This window comes from Anser anser (assembly GCF_964211835.1).
Source record: "Anser anser genome assembly, chromosome: 27".
Taxonomy (NCBI): Eukaryota; Metazoa; Chordata; class Aves; order Anseriformes; family Anatidae; genus Anser; species Anser anser.
In genome coordinates, this window is record NC_139748.1 from 3,964,884 (window position 1) to 3,990,847 (window position 25,964).

General features: G+C 66.1%; 1 protein-coding gene and 1 long non-coding RNA gene across 5 annotated transcripts; one reads left to right on the plus strand and one right to left on the minus strand.

Moving 5' to 3' along the window:
* The first annotated feature begins 1,973 nt into the window (after window positions 1-1,973).
* PIK3C2B (phosphatidylinositol-4-phosphate 3-kinase catalytic subunit type 2 beta) lies at window positions 1,974-24,523 on the plus strand. Of its 4 annotated transcripts, none has more exons than XR_014575658.1 (33): window positions 1,974-2,078; window positions 9,235-10,220; window positions 10,940-11,040; window positions 11,230-11,384; window positions 11,527-11,647; window positions 13,994-14,105; window positions 14,393-14,472; window positions 14,553-14,616; window positions 15,244-15,390; window positions 15,691-15,724; window positions 16,027-16,222; window positions 17,091-17,213; window positions 17,958-18,125; window positions 18,229-18,340; window positions 18,414-18,556; window positions 19,232-19,420; window positions 19,584-19,677; window positions 19,968-20,062; window positions 20,139-20,319; window positions 20,389-20,496; window positions 20,579-20,671; window positions 20,781-20,910; window positions 21,218-21,354; window positions 21,492-21,661; window positions 21,816-21,972; window positions 22,078-22,187; window positions 22,327-22,528; window positions 22,651-22,775; window positions 22,852-22,969; window positions 23,125-23,206; window positions 23,294-23,404; window positions 23,486-23,614; window positions 23,693-23,833. XR_014575658.1 is itself a non-coding variant. In XM_083812606.1 (33 exons), the coding sequence occupies exons 2-33, from the start codon at window positions 9,312-9,314 to the stop codon at window positions 23,879-23,881; spliced, it is 4,881 nt and encodes a 1,626-aa protein (XP_083668732.1). In that variant the 5' UTR covers window positions 1,974-2,078; window positions 9,235-9,311; the 3' UTR covers window positions 23,882-24,523. The 4 variants fall into 4 exon arrangements, 3 of the variants coding, with proteins under 3 accessions (XP_083668732.1, XP_083668734.1, XP_083668733.1); XM_083812606.1 differs by having other exon boundaries at window positions 23,294-23,400; window positions 23,693-24,523; XM_083812608.1 differs by lacking the exon at window positions 1,974-2,078 and adding an exon at window positions 3,502-4,480 and having other exon boundaries at window positions 23,294-23,400; window positions 23,693-24,523.
* LOC310887119 lies at window positions 14,939-17,951 on the minus strand. Its single transcript, XR_014575659.1, has 2 exons — window positions 17,107-17,951; window positions 14,939-15,702 (listed from the first exon to the last, which is right to left on the minus strand). It is a non-coding gene; the product is annotated as an uncharacterized lncRNA (long non-coding RNA).
* Window positions 24,524-25,964: the final 1,441 nt, after the last annotated feature.

Consider the following 25,964-nt stretch of genomic DNA (forward strand, 5'->3'; position numbering starts at 1 on the left):
AAAACTTGAGATAAAATATTAGGGAGGGAAGGAGAAAAAGGGAAAAATAGAAACTAATGAAAGAGGGAAAAAAGAAGCATCCGCCCGAACAGGGACTTGAACCCTGGACCCTCAGATTAAAAGTCTGATGCTCTACCGACTGAGCTATCCGGGCTCTGTGCGACCAACCCCCTCCGCCCCTAGATGGCTCCGCGGCAGGCACAGAAGGGAGCTGCCCCCCCCTCCATCTGCACCCCTTTACCCCCATCCTGCCGCATTTTGGGACCCCCTGCAGGGAGCCCGACCAGAGCCCGGCAGGACAAAGCGTGCCCTGGGAGCAGGACCCATCAGCGAGGCTCCCCAGCACACCCCCGCAGCCCCCTCGCACCCACCCGTGGGTGCCGTCAGCACCAAAACCTGCCTGGAATCGGGGTGCTGGGGCTCCCCCCACACACCGCTGCTTAACGCCTCGGTCATTAAGCACGTGAAATAACCCAAACCAGGCTCGGGCCTGCTCCTCGTCCTTCCTGCGGCTCCTGCACGGGTGGAATCGGGCACGGGGCGATGCTCGGCGGCTCCCCCCCAAAACTCCTTCGCCCTTTTCCCCGCACAGGCCGTGGGTGCTGCTGCGGTGCGGGGGCAGCGCCGGGGAAGCCTCTGCTGCCTCACAGGGGTTAGGAGACTAAAACAGGAGAGCGGGGAACAATCCGTGCCGGGACGGGGAGCAGCAGGGCACGGCGCTCTTCCGGCAGCCCGGCTTGTCCCCGAGGTGGGGACGTTTTCTGTCGGAGGGTGGCTGCAGCCCGTGGGGGGCTGTCGGGTCGGATTTACCCCCCAGGGCCTGGTGGGAGACGGAGCCGTGGGGTTCACTGGGAATTGCGTGAACCCCAAAACCACCCCCTTAGCCAGGGTACCCCCAAGAAGCGCAGGCCGGAGCCATCCCACGTCAGCACCAAACCCAAAGCACCAGCTGCAGCGTGGCTGTGGGGCGAGCAGCCCCCCCCCACCTTGCCGAGGATCCCCCACCCCATTAGGGGCTGTAGGGTGTCCCGCATCCTCCCCCAGCTCCCTGGAGCTCCGACACCCCCGGGGGAACCATCAGCAGCCGGGTGCGCTGGTGGGGCTGGTGGGGTTGAATTTCGGGGGGGATTTTTTTTGGAGGGGGCAGCATCCTTCCCCAGCTCCCTGGATCTCTGACACCCCCACGGGCTGGCGGGGCTGCATTTTGGGGGTGGATTTTGTTTTTTTTGGGGGGGGCAGCATCCTTTTCCAACTCCCTGGATCTCTGACACTCCCACGGGCTGGCGGGGCTGCATTTTGGGGTGGATTTTGTTTTTTTTGGGGGGGCAGCATCCTTCTCCAGCTCCCTGGCACGGTGACACCCCCTGGGGGAACCCTCAGCAGCCGGGCGCGCTGCTGGGGCTGGTGGGGATGCATCTATTTATTTTATTTTTTATTTTTTTAAAGGGGGGCAGCATCCTTCCCCAGCTCCCTGGATCTCTGACACCCCCACGGGCTGGCGGGGCTGCATTTTTTGGTCGATTTTTTTTTTGGGGGGGGGGCGGCAGCCTCCTCCCCCAACTCCCTGCATCCCTGACACCCCCACGGGCTGTCGGGGCTGCATTTTTTGGTCGATTTTCTTTTTTTATTGGGGGGGGGGGGGAGGCAGCATCCTTCCCCAGCTCCCTGGATCCCTGACACCCCCACGGGCTGGCGGGGCTGCATTTTTTGGTCGATTTTCTTTTTTTTTGGGGGGGGGCAGCATCCTTCTCCAGCTCCCTGGCACGGTGACACCCCCTGGGGGAACCCTCAGCAGCCGGGCGCGCTGCTGGGGCTGGCGGGGCTGCATTTTTTATTAATTTTTTTTTTTTTTTTTAAGGGGGGGGGGGGGGCAGCCCCGTGCAATGCTGCGGGTGGCCGGGAGATGGCTCCGCACCGCGCTGCGCCCCCTCCATTGTCCGCAGCCGCCGCCGCGCTCCCTCCTCCCGCAGCCGCCGCCAGCCGGGACCCCCCCCCCCCCACCCCCGCCGGGACCCCCCCCCCCCACCTGCCGGGACCCCCCCCCCAACCCCCCCCGCCGCCGCCACCGCCCGGAGCAGGTAACGGGGGGAGCTGGGGGACGGGGAGCACCGGGAGGTGGCAGGGAAACGGGGGGGGGGTCCGCGGGAGGAGGCCGGTTGGGTGCGATTTGCGGCTCGTTCCGGGTTTTCCCCCCTTTTTCTAGGTTTATTTTCGCCCCCCCCCCCGCGCTGCGGGGGTGTCGGGGTGCCGTAGGGCGCCCCCCCCCCCCCTCCGGGTGCTGCCCCAAAGTCCCCAGCCTGGGGATTTTGGCAGCCCGGGGAGTCGCAGCCGAGCTGGGGGGGGGGTTGAGGGGGGGGGGAGGGGGTCCTGGCCTTAAAATGTGCTTGGGGGGGGTCGTAGGGGAAGGGGGGGGCGTTTGCAGAGAGGTGAAAGAGCCCCCAAAGCGTTGCAAAGTTGCCAGCGAGAGAAGTGTTGGGGGGGGGGGAGCCAGCGCCAGGCTTTCCGTGATGTCAAAGTGTCCCCCCACCGGGATGGGGACGGGGACGGGGACAGGGATGGGGACAGGGATGGGGACAGGGGTGGGGACAATCCTGCACTTGTGTGCGGCCGGGAAGGGTCAGCTCATCCCACCGAGGGCACGGTGCAGCCGTGGGCTCCGTGTGCTGCTCCTCGGGGTGCCGGGCTCGCTGCAGGCTCCCTGCTCCTCCAGCAGCCCCGCGGATCCCTGCGGAAACGCTCCCGCGCGTGTTTAGCTGTGAACTCCCCAGATATGTGAGCTGTTACCCCTGAGCAAGGGAGATGCGTCGACTCAACCGCAGCTATTCGTGGCTGCAAAGCCAGGCACGAACGCGATTGTTCGCAGGGTCTGGGCCGGGGTGAAACCAGCACAAGTGCGAGCCGGAAAAAAAAAAATAATCGATCATTTCCTCCTCCACCGAGAGGGAAAGCGCAGCGGGGAGCGCCACGGGGCGAGGGAAATCTGCACCGAAATGGGGTGCTCGGGTTCTCCCGGGCTAACCGCCCCGGCAAGGTGCTGCCCCACCTCGCCTCGGGAGCACGGCCTTAAAAAAAACGAGGGCAGGAGACAGGCAGGCGGGCAGGAGGGCGAGCCACGAGGCAGCCCTGCCCGCCCGCTGCGGCATGCGGCGCCGCTGCCGTGCGTGCGCGCGTTGCTTGGATGCGCCCCGTGAATTTGCACGGCGTGGGAGAAGCTGCAGCAGCCGCCGCCCGTCCCGAGCGTTTTGGGTGCCGGGAAGGAGCCGTGCACGCCCGGCCCGCGTGCGTGGCTGCGTCTTGTCTGACTCCCACGAGATGCAAATCCGCCTCGCCGAGCCGCACGAGGAGCCGGTTCCCATCGCGGGCTGGGCTGGGGGTGGCCGTGCCCTCTGCACCCCGATGGGGGGGGACCGGAGAGAGTGGGGCGCACCCCAACTGCTGCGTGTCCTCCGCGCACCCAGCTCCTGGATGGGGGTGAGCCCGGTGGCGGTGGGAACGGCCATACGGATGGGGGTAGCAGCAGGATCCATATGGATGGGCAGCAGGAGCAGCCGTACGGAGCACGCAGCAGTGATCCCGCAGCAGGATCGGGCCCCTGGATCGGGGGGCAGCCGCTGCTTGCCAGCACACCCCAGCGGGACCCCGCTGGTGCAGCCGGGCTGGCCGAAGCAGGAGCGGCGTTGCGGTGCCGTGCTTCACACCGCTGGGCTCTATGGGGTTATAGCGACCCGTGCCGGAGGGCAGCGAGCCCCCCGTGCGGGCTGCGCACCCCCCTTGCGGGCAGCCCCGCGGTGCTGAGCGTTCGCAGCAGAGGAAGCTGAGATTTGCATAGGAACCGAGCGCCCCGGCCGCCGCGCCAGGGGAGCCCGACCACAAGCATCCCCCGGGGACGCCGAGCACTGAGAAAACCCAGCCCAGGCTTCGGGCACGGGGCGCCGGAGGAGCCGGGGCTGAGTAAGACAGAAACCCCGAGCTCAGGTGTGACCCGGGGCCGGGCGAGACGCGGGCGTTTTGGCTCGCTGCCACAGCCACCGAGCGCCGGAGAGGAAGCGGCGCCGGGTGGCTTTGCAGAAAGGTCCCACCCTCGCCCCTCCCCGCGTCCCCCTCGCTTTGCTCCTGGCCCTGCAGATGCTGGGTGAGGTGCAGCACCTCCCGCGCATCCTGTGTGGCTCTCACACCTTGCTGCGCGTCCCCTCCGCTGGCCCCAGCGCGTGCCATGAGGGGCTTTGGGGGGTTCCTTGGCACAGCTCCCTCCTTCGGCTGCCCCGTGTCGGGGGGCTTTCCCGTCCCGAGCCTGACCCATCTTCCCCAGGCAGGATTTCCTCCCGAGGGTGGAAATGCGTAGAAAAATGCTCGAAGAGCATTTGGCATCGGACAGCTTCACATCCTGCCTCCTCCAGAGGGCTTGGACCGGGCTGGGTTCCTATTAATAGGAGGCGTAGTGGCCTCGGGAGGAAGGAGCTCCTCGAGCTGCGAGGAACAGGTTGGGAGCAAACGGTGCTGGGCGTTTGCAAGGCGTTTGCTGGGCTCCGCGTGCGGGGCACGGGGCTGCTTCGCTGCCTGTCACAAAATGCTCGATGCCGGGGGGAATGTGGGGGGCTCCCCATCGGGGCGTGTGGGATGGTGGGATGGGGGCTGGCTCCGTCTCGGAGGGACGACGACTTCTTCCTCGAAAGCTCTGCTGGTGATTTGTTGGGGTTTGGTGGAAGGGCAGCGGTCGCCTCCCTGCCCCGCGGCTCCCGCAGTACTGATAGCTCCTGGGGTAAAAAATTGGAGGTGCTTGAAAGTGTCTGTGGGGATCAGTTTGGGGGGAATCATGTTGATTTTGCTGCAAGTGGATAAGTCCGAGTGCTCGTTTTGCTGGGTTTTGGGTTAAGGTGTGGTGTTTTGGTGGTGCTGAGTGGGGCTCCAGGAGCGAAACGCTCAAGGTTTCGGTTTCGGTTTGAAATGACCTTTAAAACCAGATTCCCTTTCTGGAGCTCCGGCTCCAAACCAGGAAGAAAATCCTGAGCTTTGGCCCTATCAAAACGCAACCTGGGGATGGACCCAACGAGCCTCCCTCAGTCACTGCACTGCTGGGAGACCAGTGCCAAGGCCCCCAAAGGCCCCAGTTCCCCCTGTTTTGGGGGCAAGCAGGAGAACTGAGAGCAGAGTCTCTTCCAGAACAGGGAGGGCTGAATCCTGCGCGCTCTGGGGGTGCTGGAGCTGGTGGCGGGCTCTGTGAGGCTGTGCTGGGCACCGCACATGTGGACATAGGAGCATCCCTGCTGCTGCAGGCTCCAGGACATTTGGGGAGCTTTGTCACCCCACGACGTGCTGCGACGCACAGCGGGGACGTGCCACGGGGCCGGGGAGGCCGCCAGGAGCCGTGTCCCCAAGGCACCCCCGAGCATCCCGGCTCCGGTGGCTGGGAACGCGGCCGCCGGGCCCCGTCCAGCAGGAGAGGCAGGATGGATGGACCCGCAGCCCCCGAGGTGAAGCCGGGGGCTTTATCCTCCTCACGGGGGCTTTATCCTCCTCACGGCCGCTCCTCCCTCCGCCGGGTTATAAATGGGTGGGAATTGTCTCCCCCTGATAGGCATAACCTCCTTCCCCCGGCTCCCACCGCCGGGGGGGTGCCCCTCCGGGGCTCGTCGCTTTCCTTCCTCGCCCTCAGATGTTTGATGTCTTCCCAGATGCTCCAGGCCTCTCTATCTGCTCCCAGCGCAGCTGCCTGCGAGGGGGAAGGGAGGAGGGGATGGGCAGAGCCGGGGGGCGAGCACCGAGCCCCTGCTGTGCCCTGGGCTCCCGGCCCCGTGCGTGGGATCCGGCCGCGCGATTTTCTGCTCGGCTTCCCCCAGGTGCTGCTCAGCTGCTGGGGGGCGGCTGCGTGGGGGCACCGAGCTGCCCCCAAACCCCTCGGGTGCCCCCTGCGCCCCCAGCCCACCCCGGTCCCCCTCACCCTCTTCCCACCCCGACGCTCGGCTCCTTGCGCCTTGTTCCTCCCCGTCCCGCTGCTGCTGGCTGCGGGGGCAAGGAGAGCCCTGCGGGGGGCCGTGCACCCCAAAGGCCACCCCAAAGCATCCCCCAGGGCTCGGGCTGGGGGCTGCAGCTCTTGGAGGTGGGGGGGGACCCTCGGGCACAGCTGGCTGGAGGGTTGGGGAGGTTGTGCCGGGCTGGGGGCCCTCGGGGACCCCGTATTTCCATGAAAGCATCCGGCAGCACCAGACTTGAGCAGGTCCGGCCGGCCGCGCCGTGCAAACCGGCTCAGAAATGAAAAGGCGGTGGGGAAAAACCCCGGGCGTTTCGGGAGGGTTTGTTCCTATTTCTCCACCCGCTGCTGGCCGGCTGGGCGGCCGTGGGTGGGTCGGGTTCTTTTGGTGGTGGAAGAATAAACTCTGCGGGGTCTCCGGGTGTGCAGGTGTGAAAACAGCCCCCCGACCTCTCTGCACCTCCCCGAGGGGGCCCCGAGGGTGCGTGGGGAGGCACAGGGTGGGCGCATCCTTCCTGCGTGGGGCCGTCCGGTGGATGAGAGCAAGGCAAAGCAAACGTTTCGCCTTGGTTTTGTTTCTCCTTGGTCCTCAGCACCCGAGGACTGTCCCAGACGGGAGGGTGGGGTGGTTTTGTGCGCGTGGGGCGTGCGTGGCCGGGGAGGTGTCCCCCCGATTTGCTGCTGGCAGCCGCCGATGTGGCAGCGCCGCGGTTCCTGCTGGAGCACGAGGGATGTGGTGTCCGCGTGCGGCTCCCCACAAGGCTGCAACCTCCCTTTTTGGGGCTTTGCTGGTGGAAACTAGGAAGAAAACGACGTTAAGCCACAAGCCCGGGCTCAGGGCGGCGGGTTTGCAGTGGACAAGTGCTTTTCCCTGCTGGGCTGCCCCAGCCGAGCGCCGTGCTGAGGCAGCAGGAGCCACTCCGTGTCTCGAAGCATTTCTGTGCAAGGTGGGACGCCGAGCGCTCGCTGAACGCGTCTCCCGAGGCTGACGTGACCGGCGCACGTGCCAGGAAATTTAAAGTCAGAAAATCGCCCCTATATGAGCAGCAGGGATATTTTAAAGAGGGGGAAAAAAAATCCGCTCGTCTGCGCCTCCGGAATTCGGTGCCTGCCCCTGGAGCTGCCAGACGGCGCCTAACCCGCAGCTCTCAGCCCCGTGCCCTTTTTATAACGGGCTGGAGGGCAGAGGGGGCGTTCGGTGGGAATGCAGACGTCCCCTTACCAAACCCCACAGAGGAGCCAGGCTCGGCCCTGGCGCAGGGGCTCTTTGGGGTTTTTCGTGTGGGTTTGCATCGCCTCGGTCCTGCTGCCCGGCTCGTGGCGGAGGCAGGATGGGGCCGGCCACTTCGGGGCCGCTTTCTCTGCTTCAAACTCCAGCAGATGCTGTTCCTGGAGACAAGAATGGATTTGTAGCTTTGTCAGCCACAAAAACTCAGGTCTATTTTATTGCTTTTGGGTTAAAAGCACGTTTGCTTTGTTCGGCTTCCAGCAGCCCAGGATTGCCAGCTTTTGGGATTTCTGTTTTTCCGGGAAAAGCCCATGGCTGCCGGCAACGCCCCCCCCTTTGCTTGCACGGTGGCACCCAGGGCTGCGGCACCGACACCCGCGCACGGAGAGGGTCGAGCCCTTTCCTTCAAAACTGTAATTTTGGGGAGAAAGCGTGCCTGCAGCAGGCAAAGCCAGGGCTGGGCTGATTAGCAGCCATCTGGTTCGGGGCCACGTGGCTCGGGGGGGGCTGGTTGGGTCTCCGGGGCTGCTGTGGGGGCAATCGGCAGCCTGGGCTGCATCCCACGGGGATGCTCTGCTGGGTGCTGGAGGTGGTCGCACCTTGAAGCAGGGCACCGGGTTGTCCCCAGCCTTGCAGGGTGCGTGGTGTCGGGGTGAGGAGGGCTCTGGCTCGCAGCTCACACCCCGCGTCCTCCCCTCGTGGATGCTCGTGAGCCCTGGCCGGAGCGAGAAAACACTCAGCCAACTCTCAGCTCTGGAGATTTCAAGTGCCGAACGTCTCCGGAGGCTTTGGGCTCGCTCCACTTTTCTGTTTAACATCCACTTGGGTATTTATTTTGCTAGGAAGGGAAGAGGAGGGGAAATAGCCTTCCTTGGAGAGCGCCGGGCCGGCCTGGCGGCGCTGAGCGAGCCCCGGCAGCGGTCCCGGGCGCGCGGACGGCGGGGAGGGAGCGGCGGCTCTGCGGCTCCGCGGTCACCGCGGTTTGTGTGCCTTGGTCAGGGGCCAGGAAGGTGGTTTCGAGTCAGGCTTTTCCTCCTCTCTGCTTGCGGCTCAGTTCTGCAAAATCGCTGGGTTTGGAAGCTGTGCGACGCCGGGGGCTCGCAGCATCCCTGCTGAGGGACAGCAGCCGGCTCTGAGCCCTTCCCTGGGGCAGAGGGGGCTTGGAGGGGCTCGGAGGGACTTGTCGGGTCCCCTGGGGAGGCTTTCAGCTCTGATTTATTCTCTGAAGCATCCTGGGCTGGTGGGAGCTGGAGAATAGCAATGGGAGCTGGTGGGCAGTGGCTGCTCCAGGCTGTCCAGGGCCCCGTGCAGGCTTTGGGGTGAGCAGAGAGCAGCTGGGTAACCCCTGGGGGCAGGCTGGGGGGGCTCTGCATTGGGTAACCCCCTGGGGGCAGGCCGGGGGGGCTCTGCCTCGCTGCCTGCGCTGATGCAAACCGAATATCCTCTCCCCCGAATATCCTCTCCCCCGGGGGAGGCAAGGCAGGAGGGGCCGCAGACGCCCTTCCTTCCTCCCTTGCTTTTCTCCCTCCACTTTTCCTTTCTGATTGCAGAGTGCTGCTGGCGGGGGCCGTGGTTTTCTCCACGCAGCAATGCCCCTGAGACTACCGGGGGGGCTCGAAGCCGTGCCCGAGGCACGCGACGGCAGCTTGCCGGGCCCCGCGATGCCGGCGCAGGGCACTGGGGTTGCAGGTTGAGTCAGCCCCAGATGCTGGCGCTGGCCCCGCTGCCCTCCCTCGGTGTCTTATTTTGTCCTCGGGGAAATCCAGCAATAGCCCCAGCAGCTGCTGCTGGGGGCCGAGCAGCCCCGCGCGCCTGCCTGGAGGCTGCGAAAGCTTTCTTTAAGCCATCGCTCTGCCGAGCTCGTGAACGTTTCCTTTATTTCATCGCGGAGAGGAAGGGCCGGACCTCGGGCGCTGCCAGCCCCAGCCCTCCGTAGGGCTCCGAATGACCCCTGGGTGCACGAAGCTCCGAGGCTCATTAGGGCCAGCCCTTGACGAGCTTGCAGAGCCGTTAACCCTCGCCTTTCCCCTCCGCCCAGGTGGCCGGCGGTGCAGCATGCCCTTCTCCTGAGCCCTCTGAGCGCGGGAGGAAGGAGAGGTCCCGGTGCGCGGAGAGATGTCCGCCACGCGTGGCGATGGGGAGCACTGGAAATCCCTCGAGTCGGTGGGCATCAGCCGCAAGGAGCTGGCGCTGGCCGAGGCCCTGCAGATGGAGTACGACGCGCTGTCGCGCCTGCGGCAGGACAAGGACAAGGAGGAGAGCCGCGCCAAGCAGCGGGGCGAGCGGCCCCTCATCTCCTGGGACGACCCCGCCGAGCCCAACGGCTGCGCCGGCATCAAAGCGGCACGGGGCCTCTCCGGCTCCGACCCCACGCTCAGCTACGACCCCCCGGCGGTGCCAGAGGGGTCCCCGGCACCCCGGCCCCCTCCCGGGCCGCCCCCCAGGCCGGACAGCCAGCCCTGGCTGAAGGCTCCGCTGGCCGGGGACTACCTGTACATCTTCGACGGCTCGGAGGGGGACTTCCTCGGGGAGCCCCTCAACGGCACCTCGCCCCCCGACGGCGGGGGCAGCTCCCCCAAAAAGCTCTCGCCGCCCCCCCTGCCACCCCGGCACTCCATCTGGAGCCCCCCCGAGGGCAGCCAGCGCCTGGGGAAGGGGTCCCCCCCGCCCTCCAAAGCGCCCCAGCCCAGGGACATCAACATGTTCTCGCACGAGCGGGCGCACGGCAAGCTGCTCGCCCGGCGCATCTCCGAGGAGGACCCCTACGGCCTCGCCGACTACGAGGGCATCAACGACGCCATCACCTGCCTCAACCTCAAGTCCACCTACGAGTCGCAGGTGCTGCGGGAAGCCTCCCGGGGCTGGAAGGAAGGCAGGAGCATCTTCGAGAAGGAGTCGAGCGGCAAGCCGGTGGCGCGGAGCAAGACCATGCCCCCCCAGGTGCCCCCGCGGACCTACGTCTCCCGCTTCGGCAACAGGAAGAATCTGGCCCCGAACAAGAACCGCAGGATCTCCGTCGATCCGGTAAGAGGATTTTGGCTCCCCACTTTTGAGGTCGGGAGGGATGGAGGCAAAGCGCTGGGGAGAGCTGGAAATGGGGCAGTGAATGGGGGGTGCAGAGGGGGCTGTGGGTGCCCGCAGGCTCTTGTGCCCTGCGGCTTTGCTGTGTCCAACCTCCTCGCCTTGCTCCCAGCCCTGCCGTGCCCCCAGCAGCCCGGCACGTGAACGTTTGGGGGCTGCAGGTGGGCTTCAGCGGGCTCCTGTCCTGCTCTCACAGCCTCTCCTGGTCCCCCCCCTCGGTGGGCGAGCGCTGCAGCCGGGCACTGCTGGCGGGGGCGGTGTAAGTCGCCCTCGGCTTTCTCGCTGCCAGAAACCAATTATAAAAGAGCATTAAAATTGTCTTTAGTGGCTGCCGTGTTCTCTGCCTTTCTCTGTCTCCCGTTAGCTGCTGGCTGGGTTAATTGCTCTGACAGTGGGGCCATTGTTCGCCGCAGAAGAGCGGCGGAGGCTCGGGGACCCCCGTGCGCGGGGGGAGCCTGGCACCGGGCGCGGGCAGGGCTCTGCTGCGGCACCCTGGTGGCCCGGGGACGGTCCCCCCATCCCTCAGCATCCTCAGATCGGCCTGCCCTGGCTGGGCAGGACGAGGCAATTGATCTCCTCGGTCCCGGAGGAGCGAGGCGGGGTGCCGGGGGAACGCGGGGAGCCCCCGGGGTGCCGCTGACGGGCTCGTACCCTGCCCGCAGGTTGCCCCCCGGCCGCACTCCTTAGCCAACGGCTACGAGCTCTTCGAGGTGTCGGAGGAGCGGGACGAGGAGGTGGCTGCTTTCTGCCACATGCTGGACGTGTGAGTACCGCGGCCGTGCCCGAGCCGTCCCTGCGCCCCTCGGCGCGCCCCGAGCCCTTGCTTGGGGGTGTCGGGCTCCGTGCTCCGGCGAGGGCAGGCAGCGAAATGCCCCCAGACGGAGGCGTTTTGAGGGGGGGGGGGGCGGGACACGAAGGCAGGCACCGGCTCTGAGCCTGCCCCTGCCCGCAGGCTGCAGTCCGGCCCCAGCACCAAGGATTATTCCCTGACCGGCTTCGTGTGGAGTGCCGTCAGCCTCAGCCCCGAGCACCTGGGGCACGGCATCAGCCTGAAGGTGACGGTGGTGTGCGACAGCCTGCGGGAGCCCCTCACCTTCACCTGCGACTGTGAGTGTCCCTCGGGGGGGCTGGGAGGCAGGATCAGCCCCGAGCAATGCCTGGGGGGGATTTTTGGGGGGTTCTCCCATCGCACGTGGGGTCACACCAAGCTGAGGACGCCGGGGCTCACCGCTGCTCGCTGTCCCCGCAGGCTCGTCCACCGTGGACCTGCTCATCTACCAGACGCTGTGCTACACGCACGATGAGCTGCATGCCGTCGACGTCGAGGATTTCGTGCTCAAGCTCTGCGGCTTGGAGGAATTCTTGCAAAAGTGAGTGCTGGGGGGGGTGGGGACACAGGCACTGCACCGCTCACGCGCCCGGCCGTGCTCGCTCGGCGCAGGCGTGATGGAGGGCCCGGGTCCGTCCCTGCCTCCCGAGCCACCGCGGTGCTGTCGCCAAAAGCAGCGTGTTGGGAGCATCCTTCCCTCCCCAGGGCAGGATACGAGTCTGGGAGCTGCCAAAAAAGCTCTTTGGGAGAGCATTAATAACGGCCGTGTCACTGAGCCGGGCGGCAGAGCCCTGCTCCGGCAGCAGCCCAGCTTCCCCCAGCCTGTTTTTTAAATTGCAGGAGCTGGAAAAAGCCATTTCCAGGGGGGGTAGCGGCGACTGGGGGCAGTTCAAAGCCTCAGAAATGTCCCGCTCTGCGAAGCGGGGAGAAAGGGGACAGGTTTCCCTTCCTTAATGAAGCCGGGACTGCACGGAGCCCAGGCACGGGGCTGCCTGGGGGCTTGCTGCTCCCACCGACGCTGCGTTTCTGGCTCCGATAGCCGGGGCAAAGCTCCGTCCTGAGCGAGGTGCAGCGTGGAGGCAGCGGCAGCCACGCACGCAGGGGCACACGCCGTCCCTGCTGGCGGCTGCCTGCCGCCAGCCAGCTCCAGCCCTGCCTGGAGAGCGGCCCCACGGCCTGGCCCTGCCGCTCGAAATCGCGGGAGCTTTGCCACAGCCGCCGCTCGCTCCAGTTTCAGGCCCTAAAGGGGCAGCTGGGAATTGCTCGGCACGGGATAAGCCTGCACAGCACCGGCACGGGGGGTGCAGAGCCCAGGACGCGTGTGCGCGCGTTTGCATGGATGCAGCGGGGTTGCTCGCATGCTGCCACCCAGCCCTGGGCACAGCAGCAGGTCCGTCCGTCTGTCCCTCTGCTGGGGGGGCTGCAGGGAGCCCCCCTTTCCCCATGGTACCCGCTGGGCTTCAGCCGTTGGTTTCTTTCCTTCTGCAAATGCTGCCGTTGTCAGCAAAAAGCTGTTTTCTGTTTGCCGTAATGAGCCTTAACTAGAAACAGCCCCCGTTGGAAAAACGGGATTTGCACCAGCCGAGAGAGCGGTGCTTTGCCGCGCCGCTGTGCAGCCCGCTCCTCGGCGTCGCTTTTTGGAGAGGGAGCCAGGGCTTTCGAGGATGGAAGCTGGCTCAGGCCGCCAGTCAGGGCTGCAAGCCCGTCCTGGGTTCTGTGCAGGATTCCTGCGCGATTTGGGGCAAATCCCCTCATTTCTGCCTAACTTCTCCATTTGGAAAAGGGTCGCAGCAGCGTTGTCCTGCCTGTTAACCCAGCTGGAGGCATCCTGGGCTCGCAGCAGGACAGCCTGTCCCCAGCAAGCAGCTCCCGTATCTCCCGGGGCCCTCAAAGGACCTTTGAGAAAGCCCTGGGAAATAAAGCCCTTTTGTCGCCCGTCTTTTCTTTCCACGTCTTCCCCCAGCGGAGGAGATGCTGGAAGTGCCAAAACCCTCCGTGCGGAGCCGGTCGGGCGCTCGAGCTCTCCAAACCAGCCCGAGCTGCCGTTGCTTTCCACCGCTTGGCATGCGCGAGGCACGGGGGGAAGGCTGGACGGGGCAGGGCACCCCAGGGGACGGAGCAGAGCACCCCAGGGGACAAAGCAGAGCACCCCAGGGGACGTTTGCAGCCCGAGGCGGGGTGCGCAGGATGCCGGCCCCGCGGCGATAAGGGCACGGCGCTGCCCAAGGGCCAGGCTTCCTGCATGCAGCGCCCCTCCTGCAGCAGGGCAGGACCCAGCACCAGCAGCCGCGCACTGATCAGGCTCCGCGTCCCCGTCCCCAGCAGCCCTGGGGGTGCCCCTGGCGCCCCCCCCCCCCCCCCCCGCATCCTGCCATTGCAGCTCCATCCTGCCATTGAGCCTGCAGATGTGCCGCCCCCATCGCGGCACCGTGCCCGGCTGGCCGCGGCACCGCTGAGGGCTGAATTGGCTCATTCTCTTCTCATTCTCTTCCGAAGCTGGCAAGGAAAGCGGGGCAGTGTGGCGAGCCCCGCGGGCTCTGGTCGGGGGCTTTGCCATGCTGCAGGAGCCCCCGGTGCCAGCCTTTCCCCCTGCTGCTGCCGGGCTCCTCCGTGCCTGCTCCTTTTTGCACCAGCGGGGCCGGCCGCGGCTTTTTTGAAGGATGCAGGGGAAGGAGGAAAAACAATAACTTATTCTTCGGGCTTTTTAAGCACGAGCATCCCATTGAAGCGTTTTGCAGGCGAGCAAAGCACGGCCAAACCCCAGCCACAGCCATGCCCGGCCGCAGGGATTTAGCACGGGGCTGCTTTTGGGGGATTTTTCCCCCCAGCCTGGTCCTGGCGGGTGGAGCGGGGCCGCGTGCTGAGCCCGTTGTCTGTGCCCCTGCAGCAAGCACGCGCTGGGGAGCCACGAGTACATCCAGCACTGCAGGAAGTTCGACATCGACATCCGCCTGCAGCTGATGAGGAGGAAGGCTGTGCGCAGCGACCTGGCCCGCACGGTGGGTGCCCGCGGGGGGGAGCGCCCTCCCCGCCTGCACCGGGACCCTGCCCCGGGGAGATGCTTCGGCTGGGTTAGGGTTTGGCAAACCCCTCCCTGCCAGCTCCCTGCTGGGTGTAACCTGCAGGGATCGAGCCCCCAGCCCCGTATCAAGCTTCTTAGAGGGGCCCCATGGTGGGGAGAGGGGCAGGAGGGCTCGCAGGGGTGGCACGGCTCGCGGCACGGCCCCGTGCCGGTGCAGGGGCAGCACCCACCCGCAGCCTGCGCTCAGCCTCTCTCCTCCTCCAGGCCAACGACGACCAGAGCCCGTCCACCCTCAACCACTACATCCACCTGCAGGAGAGGCCCATCAAGCAGACCATCAGCAGGTAGGGGGCACGGGGCGAGCACGGGCCCTGCGCCGGGTGCCCTCCCCGCTGGGGCTGAGCTCCGCTCTCTGCGTCCGCAGGCAGGCGCTGAGTCTCCTCTTCGACACCTTCCACAACGAGGTGGATGCTTTCCTGGCAGCTGAGGTGAGCGTTCAGGGGCTGCGGTGCCTTGGGGAAGCGCCGGGTGGCACCGGGACAGCCCTGCCCTTCTCGTCCCCTCCCTGGAAGGAGGCTGGCTTTGGCACAGCCTGGCTCCGGCGCCCTTCCCCACGTGCCCAAGGTGCCGGATTTTCCTGGTAGAGGCTCCAAGCAGCCTCTCCTCCCCAGGGAGCCCCGACCTCTCCATTCCTCCGAGCATCGCCACTTGTTCCTGCACAGATCCACCCTGTCCCATCCCGTTCCTGTGCCCCAAGGGGCTGCCTATATCCGAGGGGACAGCATCGCCCCAAAAGAAGGGGCTCCCATATTCCCAGGGAGCGCAGCAGACATTTGCTGCAGACTTTTTTATTATCACGATGGGGCTCAAAGTCTGCATCAGAGGAGGGGAAAGGAGGGAAAGCCTGCACGTGGCAGCTGCGTGGTGGGTTGGGGAGCTGCCATGAAGGCTGAGGACAGCATTTATTCCTCTCCTTGGTCTTTTCTTGGGCACAAGAGGGTGCAGGCGCCGCTCCCCATCCCCTTCCCTGCTTGCTGCCGGCTCCCCGAGGGCAGAGGCTCTGCTTTGCCCTGGCTCTGAGCCCGGGGCTCCGCTCAGCCTCCCCCTGCCCGCAGGGAGACTTCCCGCTGAAGGCGGAGCGGGTGATCCAGTCGGTCATGGCCATCTGCAACGCCCTGGCCGCCGTCGAGTCCCAGGAGATCACGGCCGCCCTCAACCAGATGCCCCCCTGCCCCTCCCGCATGCAGCCCAAAATCCAGAAGGTAAGGGCAGGGGGAGCGGAGCTGCTCGGCCGGGGGGGGCGTAAAGGGAAAAAAAATCATCCTTCCTTCCTCCTTCCCGCTGCACCACGTGGAAAATTCCTCAATAGCTGGGAGCAGGCAGCTGCTTGCCCTGCCCGTGGCAGCAGCCGAGGAGCTGGGACCACGGAGCTCCCCCCGGCCGCTTACGTAAAGCCGCTGGCTTGGCGAGCTGCTCCCAGCCGCGGCGACGCGCGGGGCTCCTCCTGACATTGCTCTCGTGGTTTCTTTCTTCTTTTTTTTTTTTTTTTTTTTCCTCAACAGGATCCAAATGTCCTGGCCAAGAGGGAAAATCGAGGTATTTCAATTCTCCTCCTCCCCTTCTGGGCTTAAGTTCCTGGTGCTTTTAATCCTCAAACCCCTCCTCCTCGATTATTACGGCCAAAAAATGCGTTTGAAACCCTTTTTTAAGAAACGAGGGTTTCTGGAGGCCGTGCCCGTTGTTCCTCCCCGTGAACCCAGCAAAGTGGGAAGCCTGAAATCCCTCCCCTGGCCCGCTGTGCCCCAGAGGAGGGGACGTGCCCGGGGTCCCCCCAGCATCCCCGAGGGACCGGCGGTGCGGGGCAGCCCCGTGTCACCCCCCTGCTGCCTCCCCTGCAGAGAGGATCGTGGAGAGCCTGACGGCCGCCATCCTCGACCTGGTGGGGCTCTACTGCAACACCTTCAACGCTGACTTCCAGACGGCCGTGCAGGGGAGCCGGGAGCACGGCGTGGTGCAGGAGGCCTGCCTGCTCTCCTGCCCGCTCTCCTTCACCGTCTACGCCACCCACCGCATCCCCATCACCTGGGCTGCCAGGTAGGGGATAAGATAAACCTGCCTGCGGGTCCTGGGGCTCAGCACCCTGTTGGTTACCCATCAGCAGGGCATTCCTCCCCTAGACTGCTGTAAAAAGCACGTCCCAAATACTCCGCATAAGAGCTAACCCACCCCAAACCTCCCCAAAGGGCAGGACGGCGAGCCTGGGTGCGCACCGGGGGTGCTGATGCTGGCGGGCTCCGCGGTGCTCTCCCACCCCAACCCCACAAACCCTCGGGGCTGCAGCATCGCCCCCGATGTGACAGATGGCCCCGGAGCCGCGGCAGGCTCCTTTGTTAGGTGCCGCGGTGCCCGGCCCCGTGCGGGGGGACGGCGGTGGTCCCGGCGGGCGGCGGGAGCCCACCGCGGGGAGGGCGTGCGAGGCAGCGGCGGCGGCAGCAGCCGCCCCGCCGGGGACCCCTCGCCTTTGTCCCATCCTTAATGTATTCCCCCTGGTGACTGGCTCCGAACAAAGCCGGTAGCCTGGGAAATGCCGGCATCCCCCTGACCTCCGGCGCCCCGCAGCCCTCCCCGGATTGTCGCTCGGCACCTGCCACATGGCAGGGCCCCCCCCGGCAGCCCCCCGTGTGACGGTATGCGCGGTGGCATATGGTGACGGGGGCTGCTGGCTTTACACCCCCTCCCCTGCCCAAAGCCCGGCCGGGGGAAGGCGAGGAGGGGGAGCCGCTCGTGCAGGGGCCGCGTTGGAGCACGGCCGGCGGTGGGGAGAGCTCTGAGCCTCCTTGCACCCCCAGGCATTACCTTCCTCCTCCCCACCCCGCTGCTGTGGGGTTTGCCCCTCGGCGGGGGTGAAGCCCAAGCACCCTCAGTGCTCCCCCTGCTCACGGCCCCTCTGCTCCCCTTGCAGCTACGAAGATTTCTACCTCTCCTGCTCCATCACGCACGGCGGCAAGGAGCTGTGCAGCCCGCTGCACACCAGGAAGGCCCACGTCTACAAGTACCTCTTCCACCTCATCATATGGGACCAGCAGTAAGGCAGCCCCCTGGCCGCAGGGTGGGCACGGGTGGTCCCCAGCCACGCTGCTTCCTCCTCCTCCTCCTCCTCTCTGTGCCTCTCGCTGTATTTTGGGTTTCGGAAGCTCTTGTGTCATCCCCGGGAATAGCACTGGCCCCACGGCGCCAGCCGCCCCGTCCCCGGAGCTGCTTGTTTGCACCCAGGAAAGGGGATCTGCTCCCAAAATAGCCCCGGGAGCAGGCGGGGAGGCCGTGCCGAGCCCTCTCCATGCCTGGCATTCGCCGTGTCCTCGGGAGGTGGGGACGGGACGGGGATAATTTTAGAAAGCGCCTGTGCCCCCGAAGGACACGCGCCGAGTGGGGCCGTGCCGAGTGGGGCCGTGCCGACCCCTCCGTGCCTCCCACCCGCCCCACGGGCAGGATGTAGCTGGTGCCCCGGGCTCCCCGGGCACGTCGGAGAAGAGCCTCGACCCCGGGGACCCCCAGGGAGAAGCCGGGACAAGGTCAGTGTGCGGGGGACCCCTCCCTGTCCCGCGGTCACCTTCCCAGGGCGCAGAAGCAGCCGGCTGTACCCGACACCGGGGGGGCTTGCCCATGACGTGGGGCCTCGGTGCCGTGCCGGGGGCACGTGGCACCCCCGGTGCCAGGTGCCAGCAGCAGGGGGGGCTTGCTGGGCTCTCTTTTGGCATCCCGAGGTGGGGGGAGGCCGCTGGCAGCACCCGTCCCCGGCACGGTTGAGCCGCCGACTGCTCTCTTGCAGGATCTGCTTCCCCGTCCAGGTGAACCGGCTGCCGCGGGAGACGCTGCTCAGCGTCACGCTCTTCGCCGTGCCCGTGCCCCCCCCGGGGAGCTCCTCCGACACCAACAAGCAGCGGCGGGTCCCCGAGGCGCTGGGCTGGGTCACCACCCCGCTCTTCAACTTCAGGCAGTGCGTGGGGCGTCCCGCCGCAGCGGGCATCCTTGGGTGCAGCGCTGCCACCACCCCCCCCTCCCCAAAGCAGCACCCTCAGCCCCCCTCCTTTCTCCTCCAGGGTCCTGACCTGCGGGCGAAAGCTTTTGGGCTTGTGGCCGGCGACCCAGGACAACTCCAGAGCCAGGTCGAGTGCCCCCAACTTCAACCAGCCCGACAGCGTCATCCTGCAGGTGGGTGCTGGCGGCGGGGTGCCGGGGGCGGGGGGACGCCGAGCCCCCGCTCACCCGCCCGCCTCCGCCCCAGATCGACTTCCCCACCTCCGCCTTCGACGTGAAGTTCACGAGCCCGCTGGCGGCCGAGGTCAGCCCCAAGTACGAATTCGGCAGCCTGGGCGAGGAGGACCAGCGCAGGCTGCGGGAGGCGATGCAGAAGAAATCGCTCTACTGGTGAGCAGAGGGCTCAGCATCATCCTGCTCGGGGGGGTTGCTGAGCTCCCCCCAGTGCTGATGCGGTACTGGCAGGCACAGGGGGTATTTGGGGGGCCTGATCCTGCCAGGAAAGCAGCCGGGGGTAGGGGTTGAGTTTGGGAGCGGGCAGAGGAGCAGCCCTCCCGGCTGCCCGGCCCCGAGGGTGGCTTCTCCGGCGGTGTCCCCCCAGCAGGGACAGCTGCCCGGCCCCTTGTCCAGCCCAGCACGGCTGAGCCGGCCGGCATCGGATGGTGCTGGCTATAAACGGAGAGGATCAGGTGTCGGCAGCTGTGCCCGGATCCCTGGTGCTCAGCAGTGGTGCTGGACGTGCCCTCACCGCCAGCCACACCACTGGGACCCAGCAGCAGGGCCGATCCTGCTTGCAAAACATCCAGCGGGGTGGCTCGGGGGTCCCTGTGGGTGCTCGGTCACCCTGTCCATGGGTGCTCCTGGATCAGGGTGCAGCGTGGGCAGCACCCAGCATCACGCAGGGTGGCAGAGCCCCCTCTGCTGAGCTTTCCCCAGCTCGGGGGGATGCTGGCAGGGTCCTGCTTTCCTTTGCCTCTTCCCAAGGGGTTTATCGGTGTCCCCCCGCACCGTGTGTGCCGGGGGCAGCGGGGCGCCCCGTCCCCAGCCCGTGCCGTCCCCGTGCAGGTTGACGGACGCCGACCGCAAGCGGCTGTGGGAAAAGCGCTACTACTGCCACGCGGCGCCCGGCGCGCTGCCCATGCTGCTGGCCAGCGCGCCCAGCTGGGAGTGGGCCTGCCTGCCCGACATCTACGCCCTGCTCGGCCAGTGGACCTGCATGAGCCACCAGGACGCCCTGGGGCTCCTGCACGCCACGTGAGTCACCATCACACAGGCACGGGGCGCTACATGGGCTTGGGACTGCTGCAGGCTGAGCCAGAGGGCGTCCAGCCCCACTGGTGCCGGGTTTTTGGTGTGGGGTGAGTGGGAAGGGTCCCGTGGCGGCCAGCCCACGGGGACGTGCCGCCCCTGGCCGCAGGTTCCCGGACCAGGAGGTGAGGAGGACGGCCGTGCAGTGGATCGACTCCATCTCCGACACGGAGCTGCTGGACTACCTGCCCCAGCTGGTGCAGGTGTGTGCCGGGATGGGGATGTTGTGTGGGGTGTGTGCTGGGATGGGGATGCTGTTTTGGATGTTTGCTGGGACGGGGATGCTACTTGGGATGAGTCCCAGATGGGGATGCTGTACGGGATGTGTGCTGGGATGGGGATGCACTGTACTACACATGCTGGGGTGGGGATGCTTCATGGGACGTGCTGGGGTGGGGATGCAGCGTGGGGCACATACTGGGACCAGGACACAGCATGGGGCATGTGCTGGTCCTGCTGTACCCTAAAACTGTCCCCTCTCCCCCTCCTGCAGGCCCTGAAGTACGAATGCTACCTGGACAGCCCGTTGGTGCGCTTCCTCATGAAGCGGGCAATCTGCGACCTGAAAATCACCCACTACTTCTTCTGGTGAGTTTTGGGGGGGCCGGGAGCGGCCGGGGGGACCCGTGGTGAGTCTGACCCCGTGCTTCTGCGCTGCGGGCAGGCTGCTGAAGGACGGCCTGAAGGATTCCCAGTTCAGCATCCGCTACCAGTACCTGCTGGCGGCTCTGCTGTGCTGCTGCGGGAAGGGGCTGCGGGAGGAATTCGACCGGCAGTGCCTGCTGGTCAACACCCTGGCCAGGCTGGCCCAGCAAGTGCGGGACGCCGCGCCGTCTGCTCGCCAGGTGAGTATTGGGGTCATCGGGGGGCTTATGGGGTCCAGCTGGGTCTCAGCCCCCCGTGTCCCCCCGCAGGGCATCCTCCGTGAGGGGCTGGAGGAGGTGAAGCAGTTCTTCAAGGCGAACGGCTCATGCCGGCTGCCGCTCAGCCCCAGCCTGCTGGTGAAGGGGATCGTGCCCCGGGTGAGTGCTGGCGCCGGGGGTGCCGTCACCCAGCGGGGCCCAGCAGGCTCTGATGGGGTTTGCTTCCCTTCCCCGGCGGCAGGACTGCTCCTATTTCAACTCCAACGCCGTCCCCCTGAAGCTCTCCTTCCAGAACGTCGACCCCCTCGGGGAAAATATCCGGGTCATCTTCAAGGTGAGCTCATCCTCCGTTGGCTGCCCAAACCGTGGGCACCGCGCCCCAAACCGTGGGCACCCTGCCCCTGACACCCCCCTGCTCTGGTCGCTCCCCCGGGGGCTCGCAGTGCGGCGACGACCTGCGGCAGGACATGCTGACGCTGCAGATGATCCGGATCATGAACAAGATCTGGGTGCAGGAGGGGCTGGACATGCGCATGGTCATCTTCCGCTGCTTCTCCACGGGACGCGGACGAGGTATCCCGGTGCGGGGGCATCCCCCGGCGGCGTTGGTCCCCGGGTCGTGATGCTCTGGGGTTGGCGATGGCATGGGAGGTCCTGGGGATCCCCAGGGAGAAGCCACCCCGGGTCACTGTGAGCCGCCGTTGGGTTTGATCCTACAGACCGTCTGTAGGACAGTGTTTGGTTCCTACAGACCGTTTGTAGGAACTTTGTGGAATGTCACCCATGGATGGCAGCTGGGTTGGTGGTGGCAAAGGGGGCTGGGGTTTCCGTGCCCCCCACGGGGGAAGGACAGGTCTCACCCTGCTGTCCCGGCTGCCAGGCATGGTGGAGATGATCCCCAACGCCGAGACCCTACGCAAAATCCAGGTGGAGCACGGCGTGACGGGCTCCTTCAAGGACCGGCCGCTGGCAGACTGGCTGCAGAAACACAACCCCGAGGAGGATGAGTACGAGAAGGTGAGGAGGAGCCCAGCAGGGTCCCCGCTCCTCGTGTCCCCCTCCCCAGGGACAAGACATGTCGCTTCCTAGCGTGGGGGCCACCAAAGCCCACCTCGGGGCCGCCCGGTCTTTCTCCATCCCTCCGTCCCCCCCAGGCCGTGGAGAACTTCATCTACTCCTGCGCCGGCTGCTGCGTGGCCACCTACGTGCTGGGGATCTGCGACCGGCACAACGACAACATCATGCTCAAGACCACCGGCCACATGTTCCACATCGATTTCGGCAGGTTCCTGGGCCACGCTCAGATGTTCGGCAACATCAAGAGGTGAGAAGCCACCCCCGGCGCCGCCTTCCCCCTCGCTGGGATTGCACGCGTGGGGCTGCGATGCTTTGGCTTTGGGGTCCACCCTGGTTTTGCGGGTGCAGCCCCTCTCCTCGTGGCGCCGTGCTCACTTTCTGCCCCTCTTTCCCCGGCGCAGGGACCGGGCCCCGTTCGTCTTCACCTCGGACATGGCGTACGTCATCAACGGCGGGGACAAGCCCTCCAGCCGCTTCCACGACTTCGTCGACCTGTGCTGCCAGGCTTACAACCTGATCCGCAAGCACACCCACCTCTTCCTCAACCTGCTGGGGCTGGTGAGAGCCTGGGGCCTCTCGCTGCCCCTCAAAGCGGGGACAGGGTGGCTGGGGGGGCCGCGTCCTCGTCCCACCGCCCGCCCTCACCCCTGTCTCGCTGCCCAGATGCTGTCCTGCGGCATCCCCGAGCTCTCCGACCTGGAGGACCTCAAGTACGTCTACGATGCCCTGAGGCCACAGGACACCGATGCCGATGCCACCACGTACTTCACCAGGTATGGGACACGGGTGGGTGACGGGGTGGGGGGTGATGGAGGGACCCCCAGGAAGGAGGCACGGCCCCTGGCTGCATCTCGTCTCGCCCGTGGGCTCCATGGCCCAGCCTCTCCATCCCAGCAAGCGGCCTCATTGCAGGTTGATCGAGTCCAGCCTGGGCAGCGTGGCCACCAAGCTCAACTTCTTCATCCACAACCTGGCGCAGATGAAGTTCACGGGCTCCGACGCCCGCCCCACGCTCTCCTTTGCCCCCCGCACGCACACCATCAAGACGTCCGGCCGGATCCGCGACGTCTTCCTCTGCCGCCACGAGAGGGTGTTCAACCCCAGCAAGGGCTACGTGAGTGGGGACAGCCCGAGCGGACGGGCAGAGGAGCGTTCCCCATCCCTGAGCCCCTCACCCTCGTGGGCACGGGGCGTCCCGGTGTCTCCATCCCGCCTCGCAGCCCCTTCTCCCCGCAGACCTACGTGGTGAAGGTGCAGCGGGAGAGCCCGAGCGAGGTGGTGTTCGTGCAGCGCACCTTCGAGGAGTTCCAGGAGCTGCACAACAAGCTGCGCCTCCTCTTCCCCTCCTCGCTGCTGCCCAGGTACCCCCGCAGACCCTACACCGGGGGGTCTCCTGATGTCCCCCAGGGTCTCTGAGCATCCGTGCCCGCGCGGCAGCTTCCCCAGCAGGTTCGTCATCGGCCGGTCGCGGGGAGAGGCGGTGGCCGAGAGGAGGAAGGAGGAACTCAACGGCTACATCTGGCACCTCATCCACGCCACCCCCGAGGTGGCCGAGGTGCGGGGCCGGGGGACCCCGGGAGGTGGGGATGGGGCTGCTGGGGAGAGGAATTTGGGAGGAAAGGGGGCAAACGCAGCGCGTAAAGCATCTGTGCGCGCACCCTGGATGGCGAGGGACGTGGTCACCAGTAACGGCCCCTCTTTGCCCCGCAGTGCGACCTCATCTACACCTTCTTCCATCCACTGCCAAGGGATGAGAAGGCGGCCGGCACCAGCCCGGCACCAAAGCCAGCAGGTAGGTGAGCTGGGGTGCGCCCCACATCCCCTCTGTGTCCTTCCTGTGTCCCCCCCACGTCCCTCCTGTGTCCCTTTTCCTCTCCAGACGCCACGTGGGCTCGTCCCCTGGGGAAGGTCGGCGGCGAGGTGAAGCTCTCCATCTCCTACAAGAACAACAAGCTCTTCATCATGGTGATGCACATCCGGGGGCTGGTAGGTGCGCGGTGTCCCGGCGGCGCTGGGGCAGGGTCTGCTCGCGGGGCCGGGCTCACGGCGTGCCCCGTGCTGTGCCCGGCAGCAGCCCCTCCAGGACGGCAATGACCCCGACCCCTACGTCAAGACCTACCTGCTGCCCGACCCCCAGAAAACCACCAAGAGGAAAACCAAAGTGGCCCGAAAAACCTGCAACCCCACCTACAACGAGATGGTACGGGGGACGGGGACGGGGTTTGGGGGGCTTTCGGGGGCAGCGGCTGAGGCTCTGCCCTGCTCTGTCCCCCTCCAGCTGGTCTACGACGGCGTCCCCCGGGGGGACCTGCAGCAGCGGGAGCTGCGGCTGAGCGTGCTGAGCGAGGAAGGCTTTTGGGAGAACATCCTCCTCGGGGAGGTCGGCATCCGCCTGCGGGACCTCGACCTGGCGCAGGAGAAGATGGGCTGGTTCGCCCTGGGCTCCCGTGGCCATGGCACCCTCTGAGCTCCGGGGCCAGGCACCGGTGTCACCGGCACCTCCGGGGACGCGCCCGTAGGGACCGGGCACCCGTGTGCCAGGAGCTGCCGTAGCCGTCTTCTTTTTTAAGTTTACCTTGTGTCAAGGGAGCAATGCGGGGGGGTGGGCAGGGAGGAGTGTCGGGGCACTTCGGGGGGGTTATTTCTTCCTTTGGGATATCTGTATTTTAATTTTTTTAATAACAACGAGTAGCGCGCGGCCGGGCACCGGGGCGGAGAGGAGGCGGCGGCGGTGGCATCGCCGAGGTTGGACTCAGACGTCCCCCCAGGGACATTTGTGCCCCCCAGGGACATTTGTTACCCCCCTTATCTCCTCGAGGAGCTGCCTGCTGGCATCCGGGCCATTCCCATCCCGGGGGATTTGCTCCCAAAGGAGAGCAGTGCAGCGGGGGGGGTCCTGCTGGGGTGACCCCGCCAGCCCCCCGGGGAGCACAGAGCCACCTCCTCGGCCCCTCGCCCGGCCCCGCAGCCGGGGACGCCTGCGCCAGGGTGTCGTGGGCTTGGTGCCTGTGGTGCTTTGTTTACAGCGAGAGCTCCGTAAACGGACGAAATGTTTCTCAGGATCGAGAATAATGAACTTACCTTTATATTAAAAGTTTTAAATACTGTATCGAGCGGGAGAGGGCATGAGGGGGGTGGGCATGGGGTTTGTACAGAGGCTTCTGCAGCCGGCACTTCGCCACGGCTGGGACCCTCCTGGCCGTGGCGCAATGGTGTTAAAATGAAGGCGATGAAGTGCACGGGGCCAGGGGGAGCCTCTCGTCTCCCTGCGGTCCTGCAGGGCTGGATGGGGACTGGGATGGGGCCAGGGACGGGGACAGAGTTGCTGTCCCACCCCACGCACCATGGCACGTGTCCCGGCCCCGCTCTTTCTGCCGAGCACGGAATAATTTTTATTCCCATAATTACCCCGCAGACTGACTAAGCGTGCCCGTGGCAAACCCAGCACGGGGTATCTCAATCACCAATTAAACCTAATGAACGTGCCATTCGACCTTGTCACCTCCCCACCTCAGCTGCTCACCGAGCCAGCCCAGGCCTTGCTGCAGGTGGGTGCAGCTCCCCGCGCCCCACACCCGGCCTGGCTGCTGCTAACTGGGCTGGCCTGTGCCGCAGGACCCACCGTGTCCCCATGTCCCTGTGCTGCCATGTCCATATCCCTGTCGCTGTGTCCCATGTGTCCGTGTTGCCATGTGTCCATGTCTGTGTCCCTGTCGCCATCTCCCTGTGTCCCTGTGTCCATGTCTCCGTATCCGTGTCGTTGCATCCCCACATGTTTGTGTCCCCGTGTCCATGCCTGTGTCCCCGTGTTCTTGTTCCCATGTCCCTCTCCACGTGTCCTTGTGTCTCATGTCCCCATGTCTGTGTCCTATGTCCCTGTAGCCGTGTCTCCATGTCTCTGTAGCCATGTGTGCATGTCCTGTGTCCATCTGTCTGTGTACCCATGTTCTTGTCCCTGAGTCCCTGCATCCCATGTCCCCATGTCCGTGTCCCTGTAGCTGTGTGTCTGTGTATCCATGTCCTGTGTCCCCATGTCTGTGTGTCTGTGTCCCCATGTCCCCATGTCCGTGTGTCTGTGTCCGTGTCTGTCCCCACATTCTTGTCCCTGTGTCTGTGTCCCCATGTCCTTGTGTCCCATGTCCCCATGTCCATCTGTCCCTATGTCCATGGGTCCCCGTAGCCATGTGTCTGTCTCCATGTCCCATGTCCCCGTGGCTGTGTGTCCCCATGTTCTTGCCCCTGTGTCCCATGTCCCCATGCCCATGGGTCCCCGTGGCCGTGTCCCCGTGTCCCTTGTGTCCGTGTGTCCCCGTGTCCCCCTGTCCCCGTCAGGGCCCCCCCGCCGTGGCTGTCCCCCCCCGCCCCTCCCGTCCCCCAGGGGGCGCTGTGCCGCGCGGCGGCTGACGCAATCCCTGCGCGGTGCCGGCGGGCGGTGCCTCCTCCTCCCCCCTCCCACAACCGGGGGGCGGAGCCTCGGCTCCACCCAATCAGCTGCGGCGGCGCCCCTTGACGGACAGCTCCTGCCCTCCGCTCCCGCCCCGCCCCTCGCG